Source organism: Staurois parvus, unplaced genomic scaffold, assembly GCF_062004578.1.
Source record: "Staurois parvus isolate SC_StPar_1 unplaced genomic scaffold, SC_StPar_1.0 ptg000081l, whole genome shotgun sequence".
In the NCBI taxonomy this organism is placed as follows: domain Eukaryota; kingdom Metazoa; phylum Chordata; class Amphibia; order Anura; family Ranidae; genus Staurois; species Staurois parvus.
Genome location: NW_028317877.1, coordinates 15,315,718 through 15,328,425, shown reverse-complemented (window position 1 = coordinate 15,328,425; position 12,708 = coordinate 15,315,718). Strand labels below are relative to the sequence as shown.

General features: G+C 41.7%; 1 protein-coding gene across 1 annotated transcript in view; it reads left to right on the top strand.

Moving 5' to 3' along the window:
* The window catches only part of ACSS1 (acyl-CoA synthetase short chain family member 1), a 167,223-nt gene that overhangs the window by 25,985 nt on the left and 128,530 nt on the right, over window positions 1-12,708 (top strand). Inside the window, exon 2 of the mRNA XM_089669805.1 lies at window positions 9,648-9,744. Within this exon, the coding sequence (XP_089525931.1) occupies window positions 9,648-9,744 (97 nt within the window). The remainder of the gene's footprint in view (window positions 1-9,647; window positions 9,745-12,708) is intronic.

The window sequence follows — 12,708 nt, the reverse complement described above, 5'->3', positions numbered from 1 at the left end:
ATGAAAAAGACCAGAAATTTTGAAAAAAAAGGGGTTTTCTTATAACATTTTGCAAATAAATAATCTTTCTTCATAAATCTTGACCAAAATGTATTCATCTATCTTTTTAGTAAATAAACAAAAACCAAATTAGTTTATAACCAAAAAGTATAATTTTTCTAAATATTTTTTTAAATTTTTATTTTATTTTTTCATATTATTATTTATTTATTTAACATACTGCCACCCTAGCAGTATAGTGTCACCAAAAATGTTTTTTCTTTTTTTACACTGATTGCTTTTACACCCATAAAGGCTGTAAAAGCAATCATTTCTCCTTCTCTCTGGCTGCATTCCTGCAGCCATTGAGAAATACTCTGCAAGCTGTGATTGGTCACAGCTTGTCACATGGTACTAGGCTGTTGTGAATAGCCTTGTACCAAGTGACCTCTGTGATCATTCACAGAATTTACAAGTAGTAAGCAATGATGTCAGGAAGTGACATCTTGTTTACTACTATTCATGTGATCACTGATTGGGCAATCAGTGATCACATCATACAGAGGTCCCGTACAGTGATCTGTGTTCCGATATCGGTGCCGCACGCTCCCAGGGAGCGCGCACACACAGTGGGTGCGGGGGGCATTTAGAAGTGTCCACCCGCATCGACAGCGCTCCCGTCTGGGCCAGACGGGAAGAGGTTAAAGACATCTGAAAAAGGAACATGTGACGGACCGCCGTGCCTCCATCAGAGAACTGCTTCCTCGCCATTGGAACACAGGAATAAGGTATTATAGCTGGGCATTGCACCCAAGAACTAGACGACACTAGCTTAGATGCAACTGAAACTCTTTATTGAACAGAGATACAGGTTTTTATACAGTGTAGAAATAGGGGCAATCCCCACATGAACAATAAAACAACTATTATACATTGGGATAAACATCTCACACTGATTAGGTAACGAGATAAAGTTGACACAGTTGGTGGAAGGCTACCCTGCAGTCCCCTCCAAAAGCACCTGTCCCAGTTGGGTCTGTCACAGAACATAGCTTTCCACTGGTGCTGCTAAGTACCATTGGACTCAGGATTAAGAAGACACCATCAAATTGGAGATCAATCAGGCACAGGTCAATGAACTCCTAGCTACCTCTGGAAGAACCGTAAGGTTTGACGGAGCCCTGGTTGAGAATAGCTGCTATAGATAGTTCTAACATCTGGGAGGGATGCTATATAGACATAATGCCTAGCCACAGTTTGATCATTCATAAGATATCATTTGGCTGGGGTAGGTTATGAAACCTCATGATATTCTCTACTGACCAATAGTCACCTTTTTATGTCTGTAGAGGTGAGTTAATTAATATTTAGCCTCAACTGTTTTGATTCTATGAAGTGTTAATCATAGGCCATCAGGTTATTTTGATATATTTGCATTTTAAAGATTTGCACATTATCCTGTTTTCTGTTACCACCATATGCACCGGATGTGTTATGTATATTAATTAAAATAATTTACTGTTAAAGTGTTACTAAACCCAGGACCCTGCATTCACTATATCTGATCTGCCACCGTACACACAACATGGAACTGCAATTATTTTAGCAAATATAAACTGCTTAATACCTTTTCTCATCAGCAGTTAAAGCAGTCTTGTGGCTTCTATCAGTGTCCAGCCCAGGAGGAGTGTTCTTTCTGCTCTAGGAGGATGGAAATCCCCTGACCTCTGTCTGGACAGTGCTGATTGGCCCTGTGCTAATCACTTGCACTCCCCTAAGAAAAAAAAACCCTATCTAGTCATACACACCAAACTGAGCATGTGCATGCCTACAGTTTAGTCTGGAGATAAGATGTGGTCACTTGAAAAGGGGAGTAACAGAGAAGAAAGGATCAAACAGCCTTTTTACACAATGCAGAGGATTAACCCCTTAGGTTCCACGGTGAGTAAAACAAGCATGGTTTACTGCATATACAGACTGATTTTACTGTTGTGGGTTTAGTAATGCTTTAAATATGTAGAATCCCACAAAGAAAGTAATACATTTTATACATATTGTAGAAGTTTGAGCCTGAGGATTACATTTCTGTCATCTGTTACCTCTAATTTATTCAGAATTAGGATCCAGGAATGGTCAGATATAGCATAAAAGACAACTCCACATGTAAGCTTGGATCCAAACTTAGTTAACATTTTCATTTGATTATTTTATTGTTATCATATCACTATTCATAGCTTATCAGACTTTCAGAATATACAACCAAGTTTTGGGGGGAAACTGTGCAAACTGTTGTCCTAAACAATGAATAGCATCAAAGCTTGTTATAAATTACGATAAACACATTTGTAAAATAATAATATACATTGTATATTATATACATTCTATCAACATTCTAACAGTTAATCCGGTAACTGCATCTTTACATAAAGAGCATCTAAACCAAAGTCAAAAATGTAATACCTTGCAGTTTACCAATCTTTAGATAGTTGCACTAATATTTTTAGCTTTTTTCCTTTATACCTCGTGATCCTGCCAGTAACACATCTCCTGTCCTAGGGTGACAACCCTTACTCAATCCACTTCATATATGGAGAAGCATTTGTGTCACCCTAGGCTGCTTTCCTGATTTCGACTACAAGCAGATCCTTCACCTTTACCTCCATTACACAGGGGATGGGAAGATTTGTAGTTTGGAGAAGAAGGTTTGGAGGAAAGATGACATAGTTTAAGATGTCAATTCAGCTCACAGGAAGTGACAAGGGCTGTATACCTGGTACACACTACCAGTTTTTTTTTTCCGTTCAACCCAGTGGGCTGAACAAAAAAAAAAAAACTGAAGAGCGTGGGAGATGCTCACTGTACTAACTATCCGACGTTAGCACAGCAATCTACCCACTGAGCTATTGTGTTCTGACAGGGGCAGGGGCAGACTGACAACTCATGGGGCCCCCGGGCAATAGGGGATCATGGGGCCCCTGTGTCCTTGCCCAAACTCAAAAAAGCTTATGAAAAAGGTACCAGGGGCATCTCATGGGGCCCCCTACTGACCCTGGGCCCTCGGGCAGTGCCCGAGTTTCCAAATGGTCAGTTCGCCCCTGGACAGGGGAAACCCCCCCACCACCACCACCAGAACACACTGGTCAGTGCTCGCAGCCATTGGCTGCCAGTACTGATCAGATGCCAATCGCATGTTGATTTGATGCCCATTTGACAGAAGCCAGTGTACAAACTGGCTGGTTGTCAATTTTCAGCCCATGTGTACGTGGCTTTATACTTCTGACCAGATCAGCAGGTATTTTCACAATTTTCAGAAAATGCACTTAGCCTGAAAAAGATAAATTAATACAGCCACCACATCTAAGGGCTGGTAAGCTATAATATATTACACCTTTGGTCCTGTGCTTAAAGTAGTTCTAAAGGCTTGAGATTTTTTACCTTCATGCATTCTATGCATAACGGTAAAAAATCTTCTGTGTGCAGCACCCCAGCCCCCCAAATCCTTACCTGAGCACCCTCCAATCCAGCAACGTTCTTGACAGCCAATGCTGTCTGGGGCCTCTTCTCCCTCATTGGCTGAGACAGCAATAAGAGCCCATTGGCTCCTGCTGCCAGTGAGCCAATGAGTAGAGAGCAGTGAGTCAATGAGTAGAGAGCGGGGGGGGGGGGGGGGCGAGCCATGGCTCAATGTGTCTTATGGATGCATAGAGCAGCAGCTCAGGGAAGAGCATGCAGAGGTGCCCCAAGGGCGAGCGGCTTTCCCTGGGGGCACAGCTCAAGAAGGAGGAGCCAGGAGCACCAGAGGGGACCTGAAAAGAAGAGGATCAGGGCTGATCTGTGCAAAATCACTGCACAGAACAAGTAAGTATAAACATGTTTGTTATTTTAGAAGAAAAAAAAGACAAGCTTTAGTGACACTTTACCATGTTACTAAACCCAGGACCCTGCATTCACTATATCTAGTCTCCCACAGTACACAGAACATGGAAATGCAATTATTTTAGTAAATATAAACTGCTAAATACCTTTTCTCATCAGTGGTATATAGCAATCTTGTGACTTCTATCAGTGTCCAGCTGAGCACTGGTTGAAGCTTGTAGGAGGAATTTTCATTCTGCTCTGACTGTCCTAAGAGGCCATATAACCCCTGACCCTCTGTCTGCACAGTGCTGAGTGGCCCTCTGCTGATTACATGCACCCTCCCAAAGACAAAAAAAGCATCTCTAGCAATACACACTAAACTGAGCATGTGTAGAGTGACTTTTAGAGCTCTGTACTATCAGCAGATGGATTGGGGACAGTAGGAAACGGGGAGGATCAGAAAAGGCAGGATCAAACAGCGATTTTACACAATGCAGATGATTAACCCCTTAGGTTCTACAGTTAGTATACCAAGCATGCTTTACTGCAAATACAGCCTCATTTTACTGCTGTGGGTTTAGTAACACTTTTACTATATTCTAACTTACATATACCACTACTGATATATCATTTTACATACATTTAAGTTACCGTACAAAAGTTAGGCTGTGCATGACCTGGTTTCTGTACAGATGAAGTTTCATTTACAAGATGATCCATTCTTACTAAACTGTGTAGCTGTTCTTGCAAATAAAAATGGTAAAAATTTCAAACAACTGACTCACCCATAAGACATAGTATTGGTTGACCCCAGAAAATTGTGTTACCGCAATCCATTTTTGGAAATTAAGCAACAGTTTCCTACTTATTTTTTTCTAATATCTTTAAAATATAAGAAACACAATGTATTGAATATACACCTGACACAATGGTTTGGTGGATCCCATGGATACATTGCAATGCTGTTAAATTTGTGGCTACCATGTAACCTAAGGGCATATATTCTCACAGTTTTACAGCTGTTTCATGTCATTTCAATAAAGGATATTTCCAGTTGATGTTTATCCAAGTGCCAACTTTATCCGAGTGCCTCCAGTAGTTCACAGTACACAGAGACATCAGTAGCCTTTAAGACTTGGTGCACATATGTGCGTCCATGCGGGACACATTTTGTGTGGGCACAAGAGCCCATTCATTTGAATGGACTCCTGTGCCATGGGACACACAGGGAAGAAGTCCCTGCAATTCTTTGGAAATTGCAGCCCACACTGAAACCGAGGTTCCCAGTATGGTTGCAATTTCCTGTGCGAGTGGCGTGCCATTAGAAGTAATGGCACCCGCCCGCGGGTCCCGCATTCTTCTGTGTGGGTTCTGCAGCATTACCACCTGCACAGATGTGAACCAAGCCTCAGTCAAAGTTGGGTGGAGCTGAGGATTGAAGGAAGATAGTAGCACCACTACACCTGTTTGCATATATTCTCTCAGTATTCCGCGGATCTGGATGTGACTTGACTAGTATCAGTAGAAGGTTACTGGCTGCTGATTGGATTAATAAGGAGCTTTGGGCATGAGATACTGGAGAGGTTTCCCTGCTGCTGATGACCCTAGAGAGGTCATCTTACAATTTTCTAAGACTCTACATTTTTTTAGTATTGTGTATGGTAAATTGCTTCAGATTTTTATGCACAGTCCAGAGGCCAATAATCAAGATGTCAGACAACAGTGTTAACCACTTCCCATCTGGCCCATGTATATAAATGGCTGGATGGTGGCTGTGCAGGGGCAGGTTGCCATTCATAAATGGCGCCCGCCATTTTAGACTGTGTGCGCTCCCTGGGAGCCGTTTATAAATGGCGCCCGCCATTTTGGACTTTGTGCTCTCCCTGGGAACACCGATCGCTGTATGGGACCTCTGTGGCTGGATGGGAGCACTGCCGATGTGGGTGGATATTTCTAAATGTCCACCCACATCCATTGTGTGTGCACGCTCCCTGGGAGCGCATGGTACCACGATCGGTGCCCACTGTGTCCGGAGGACACAGCAGAACACGGATCACTGTACGGGACCTCTGTGTGAGGTCCCGATTCATGTGATCACTGATTGGCCAATCAGTGATCACATGAATAGTAGTAAACAAGATGTCACTTCCTGACATCATTGCTTACTATTTGTGAATTCTGTGAATGATCACAGAGGTCACTTGGTACAAGGCTATTCAAAACATGCTTGTACCATGTGACAAGCTGAGACCCATCACAGCTCACACAGTATTTCTCAATGGCTGCAAGAATGAGGAGAAATTATTGCTTTTACAGCCTTTATGGGTGTAAACAAAAAAAAAATCTTCATCACCCCCCACAAGTAGTACAGTGTCACTATGGTGACACTGTACTGCTACGGTGACAGTATAAAAATGTAAAAAACATTTTTGAAAAATTATAATTTTTGGTTATTGTGATGGGAGTCACTTTGGGTGGGGGCCTATGGAACACAGCCCCCTTTAGAGAGGTGGGGAGACCCCTGTGTCAGCTCCCCATATCCCTCTTATGTGTAAGTCACCCTGTGCCTGTTAGGGGTACAGGGTGGAAGGTCCTGCTATTGTGTAGATATGTATAGGTGGGGGTTGTTCATTGTTCACTGCCATGTGGCTGTATCCCATGGTTCTATTGTGTGTCTGGCTTGGGAGCAAACTATTATGGGATGTATGTGTTTGTGCATTGGCTTGGTGGGGGGGTGTTTCCGGCAGCCCTTTTCCCTGATGGGACTGCCTGCTGATGTGTTTCCTGTTACTGAGTGTGTATTTCCCCATCCTGTGTATATATCTTGTATCTATGTTAAAATAAAGCAGTCTATCTCCTGGTTTCCTTCCAAGACTGGTGTGTCTCGTCTTGTTTGGTCAGCGGTGGTGTCCGTGGATCTGTGTTCGCAGAGGGAAGCGGGAGTCTAACGGAAATACCCTAGTGTTGTCGGGGTCTGGTTCCCTTACAGTTATAAACTAATTTGGATTATTTATTTTTACTAAAAAGATAACTGAATACATTTTGGCCAACATTTATGAAGAAAGATTATTTATTTGCAAAATTTTATAAGAAAAACTTTTTTCAAAATGTTTGGACATTTTCATTTATATAGCAAAAAAATAAAAATCCCAGTGGTGAATAAATACCACCAAAATAAAGTTTTATCTGTCTCAAAAAAATGCTAAAAAATGAATATGGGTACAGTGTTGCATGACCGTGCAATTGTCATTCAAAGCGTGACAGCGCTGAAAACTGAAAACTGGCCTGGATAAGAAGGGGGTAAAAGTGTCCGGACATGAAGTGGTTAAAGCAAGCATGGAACAACATGTGGTGATGCAGTTGTGGTGAACGAAGGCGTAAAACCCGCAGATATCAACAGATGATTTCACGGCACGGTGATGAGACACTCAGCCGCAGTAAGACATTTGAGTGGTGTAAACATTTCAAGGGTGGCTGTGCGTCTCAGTGACAATCCCGGCCATGGTGGTTCCCAGCCCATAGCAGTTATTCCTGTGAACATTCAGTGCGTGGAATGCCTGATCCTACTTAATCGACGCATAACCTGTTGTGAAATTGCACAAGAGACAAATTTCAGCACAGATGACGAAGTGAAGCAGGCTGTCTTAGGATGGTCCGGTTGTTCTGACAAATCTTTCATGCTGAAGCTTTCCAGGCATTAGTTAAATGCTGGGATACATGTATAAATATAGCAGTTGTGTGTGACGAAACATAAATGCAGTTTCCACTCCTTGAAATGTGTTTTTTTAATATATGAACTCAAAAGTCCCGGTTTGTCTTGACCGCCCCTCGTACTTTTGGCCTGGGACATAAAGGAATGATTTGCCTTGATTTGTAAGTTGTGTGAAGCCATTCATTTTCTTTAACATGTACATACTTTCAGTTGGGAAACACAGATAAAGATAGAAGTTTCAGCTTTGAGAGTGTCCCAACCTTGACTTTTAACACACAACCAAAGAAACATGAATGAAATGTCGATTGAGGATCATTCTATAGTTCCTTTCTACTGTAGTGTAGACTATTTCTAAGCACAGATGAATGTTCTTGGTATTCCCCACTACTACATGTTATAAGCCCCACCCTTGTAAAATAAAAGTGCTCTCCCAAAGGACGGTCAGATCATGCCTTTTAAAGGCAAAGGGTTCATTTAGTACATTTATCCTTTCTCACCCTACCCTAGAATTCTACTCAGTTTTTACTTTCCTATCCTGGTTTCCCCAAGATCTTTGCTCTGCAGCTTGCTGGTGCCTACATAGCTTCCTTATCTAAAGTCTTCTGCCAGGGCTCTGTTTTTTTCTTCAAGAACTAAAAGTATAATTTTGGATTTAGGATGATACCATTTATTGTAAAGAAACCCCAATGGATAAACAGCCTGTCCTGGGAGTGGTACACCAGCTCATGCCATATTATTATTATTATTATACAGTATTTATAAAGCGCCAATAGTTCGCTGAGCGCTGTACATTACAAAGGGGGACAGAACATGTGACAGAACAATAACAGTACAATGCAAACCATGAGGGGATCGAGGGCCCTGCTCTTTCGAGCTTACAATCTAGGAGGGAGGGGATAGTGGTACAGGAGGAGATAGCTGTGGGGGATGGAGTGGTAGGAAGAGTGGAGGTCGTCGGCAAGTTAGCAGGGGGTGGGGTAGGCTTCCCTGAAGAGGTGGTTTTTCAGGGTGCGCCTAAAGGAGAGGAGAGTAGGTGATAATCTGATGGATTGGGGCAGGGAGTTCCAGAGGATGGGTGACACCCTGGAGAAGTCCTGGAGGCGGGCATGGGAGGAGGAGACCAGGGAACTAGAGAGAAGGAGGTCTTGTGAGGAGCGGAGTGTGCGTGCTGGGTGGTACTTGGATATTAGGTCAGTGATGTAGTTCGGGGCAGTGTGGTGGACGGCTTTGTACGTCAGTGTTAGGATTTTGAATTTGATTCGTTGCGCAATCGGAAGCCAGTGGAGGGATTGGCAGAGGGGGGTGGCGGAAACGGAGCGGTTGGAAACGTGAATGAGTCTGGCAGCCGTATTCAGGATCGACTGAAGTGGGGATAGCCAGCGGCGAGGCAGGCCAGTGAGGAGGGAGTTGCAGTAGTCGAGTCGTGATATGATGAGGGAGTGGATGAGCTGTTTAGTGGTTTCTGGGGTTAGGAACGTGCGTATTTTGGCGATATTGCGGAGGTGGAGTCTGCAGGAGTTTGTTAAAGATTGGACTTGGGGCTGGAAGGATAGGTTGGAGTCCAGAAGGGGCCATAGCCCCTGCACACATATAACAGGGGGGAGGTGCATCCAAAAGCAATAACTTACAAAAAACCCACAAGAAAGAAAGGATACAGCACCTAAATGGCCATCGAGGTGCTGTATCCTGTCTTTCTTGTGGTTTTTTGATACCATTTATTGGTCAACCATAAAAACGGCAGTGCAGTGCACGAAATATTGCCTGAAGAAGAGTCCAGCATACCTCCAAAGCCTTTACTGTGGTCTTTTTACTTAGCTATTAAATGGTATCACCCAAAATCCAAAACTCTATTACTATTCTACTAAAATATATAGATAGTATATGTTGATTTGTCTTCTAAGGAGCAGTGTATTAAAAATTATACATGTAATTGGTACTTGTCTTGTTGTTACATGAAATTAGTTGTAAAAATAATATAGCAGAATCACAAATTGTAAGGGGCGGTTTTATTTTTTTAAAGTGTTTATTCTAATTTATTATTCTCTGTTTTAAATACACTGCATTCTATTAAAGCCCAAACCTGTGTTCTCCCCTATAGTGAATTGCCTAGACAAGCATGTCCACCAGTGTCCAGACAGAGTTGCACTAATCTGGGAAAGGGATGAACCAGGCACCGAAGTATACATCACATACAGGTAGGAAATATGTGATCTATATATATTTGCCTATTTCTATCAAATTTTGCAGTTTTATATATGCCTAACTCTTATTGAAATTAAAGCAGTATTAAACCCAAAAGCAAACATTTATTATATTGCAGCTTACCAATTCTTAGATGTGATGGTTTTAATAGCTTTCTTTTAAGACTTTCTTTATTTTCATTTGGTGATCTGGCCAGTAAGTTTGTTGTTTTTCAAAAGAACTGGCTCTCTTGCAGATGTATCAGTTTGCAGGGGTGAGACAAACCATCTGCTTACAATGATCAGCTTTTATTTTTTTTACATAAAACCTTTATCATTCTCCTGCCTCCCAGACTGACAATCCTGCTGTTCAAAGGTGCCCCTCTGCCCATTCCTCCAGAGTGGAGGCACTCTAATACAGGAGGTTGTAATACTGGTGAAAACAGAGAAAAAAGACAAAGAAAAAGAAAACTAATGCAGCCACCACATCTAAGGATTGGTAATCTGCAATATATTACATTTCTGGTTTCGGGTTTAACCTCCCTGGCGGTATTCCCGAGTGTAGCTCGGGGTAAAGTTTCAGTACCACAAGCGGTAACCCCGAGCTACACTCGGGCTTACCATGCGACGCTGCTCCAGGATCTGTTCTTGTCTTACCTTGTCCTGCGCTCCCTTGTAATGTTCTCCGGCCAATGCTGGCATCTGTCTTCTGGGTTCCGTTCCCTGCGACATCAGGGCATACGGGGAGATGGAACGGCAGGAAATTTGAAAGTGACAAAAAGTGACATTCACTAAAATAACATAGTAAGACATTACTGTATCAAAACATTTCACATACATTTTGTCCCGAGTGCTTTGTCCTGTGCTCTGCCTGCATTTTTACTGTTCTTTCTGCCTTGAAACTGAGAAACGTCCATGGCGTCCATAAAGCGTCCCTTAGGCCAAAATCAGTTTTAGACCAGCTAGAGAACAGCGATAGTAAATCAGAACCACTTGCAGAATTGAGTGATAATGATTCGTGGGGAAATTTGTCATCAGACATTGAAAACGATTTTGCGACTTTGCTCAGTGATGTGCGAACTTGGCGCTCTATTTCAAATTTCAGTGTTTTTGGTTTGATTATATTATTGAATTAAATTTATTATTATTATATTATTATTTTTTATGATTATTTATTAAATTATAATTTATGATTTAGTGTTTCAAATTTTCATACCTGGGATGTTTACTAGACTCTTGTTTGGACTGATTTCAGTGAGTTATTCCTAAAAATTACAGGCCTACAATAAAAAAACGACATATTTCCATGCAAAAAAATTTACCACTTTGAGCACAGAAATATGGACATAATCAGACCACTAGGGAGGTTAATACCGCTTTAAAAGTTACTCACTTCCACATTAGCAATCATAAGTAAACGCAGAGATCACAAAAAAGCTGCTTACCTCTGGTGCTGGGGGAAGTCAGCAGAGGACTGATTTTCCCCCCACAATGGGCACCCAGTGGGCATCTTGGGGGAGTCTGTATCTGATTGGACTGCCGTCTTGGATCCAGAATGTTTATTACAGCCCCTGCTGGATCATTCTGGTGTGCCCTGCAGTATGGGGATTGCCTAGATAGGGAGAGATGCTCATTGGTTAGAGAGAGGTAGAATTAGTGCAGGGAAAGGTTCCTGTGGAGAAGGGGAGAGTCTAGAGTTGATCCTGTTGTCAATGAAAACTACCTGGTTTGAGGGAGGACTCTATTGCCTGCCTGCGCCTGCAAGTGTGCCACCTTGTAATATGTCTCCAGTGTAGCATCCTATCTGGGAGGGCATGGTTCAAGCCTAAGAGAACCTATTTAAGGCTCCGTTCACACTTATGCAGTTTGCTTTTTTGTCCGTTTTGCAGTGCTTTTCGCAGTTCATTTTGCGTTTTATTACACACATTTTTGATGCGTTTTTGACACGTTCTTACTGTGTTTTGTGTTTTGATCAGCTCTTTTTTTTTTTTAAATTGAATTTTTTTATTGCTGGGCAGAATAAAAATGCAAAATGCGGCAAAAACGCATTACCATGCATTTCAGCAGCTTCTCCATTGAACTCGCTGCTTTTTTGCTTTTAAAAAAGTCCTTGACCCTTTCCAAAAACGCAGCAGCTCAAAAAAGCATAGATGTGAACACGTTCCATAGGAAACCATGTTAAATGGACTGCAGTGCGTTTCTGCAAAAAGCACTGAAAAACGCATTTGTGTGAACTGAGCCTTAAGAAGAAATCTCCGTTCATACCACTACACAATTCTGCCTAATCTGCCTACTCGATCTACTTTGTTACAGAAATGTAAAAATGTAATGCCCATATGTATACATTAGGATTATCACTGCATTGCTGTACTGTTTATTATTCATTAACTATGTAACTATACATTTATAGGTAAAGTTGATCCAAATGCCTCTCGGGGGAACAGGAAGGAATTTTTTTCCCTGCAGGAGCAAATCGGATCATGCTTTGCTGGTTTTTTTTGCCTTCCTCTGGATCAACTATGGGTATAGGAATATAACTTTTTTTTTTTTTTAATGGTTGAACTGGATGGACTTTTGTCTTTTTTCAGCCAGTCTAACTATGTAACTATGTAACAAAAACAAAAAAAGCCATTTCTTTCCTCTATAAATTATTTCCATCCAGCAAGCTCCTCCAACATTTAGGCTAAAGTTAAATAATAAAATATTTTAGATTCAGGATAATATGTATTTAAATCTAAACTCCAGGCAAACAGATATACACAGCTTTGCAACACAGCATAGTTCTGCCTGCAGGGGAGTGGGACTGGTTTTTCTTTGCTACAGTTTCACTTTCACTTACAGGTCTTCTCACCTTCACCCTGTGACTGGAGAGTGAAAAGAGAAGCAGTACACTGCAAGCTATTTAGTCAAATGCAGGTACTTGCACTTCTTTTATTAAAAAATAACACATGCAATGATGTATTATTGAATACAGAGCTG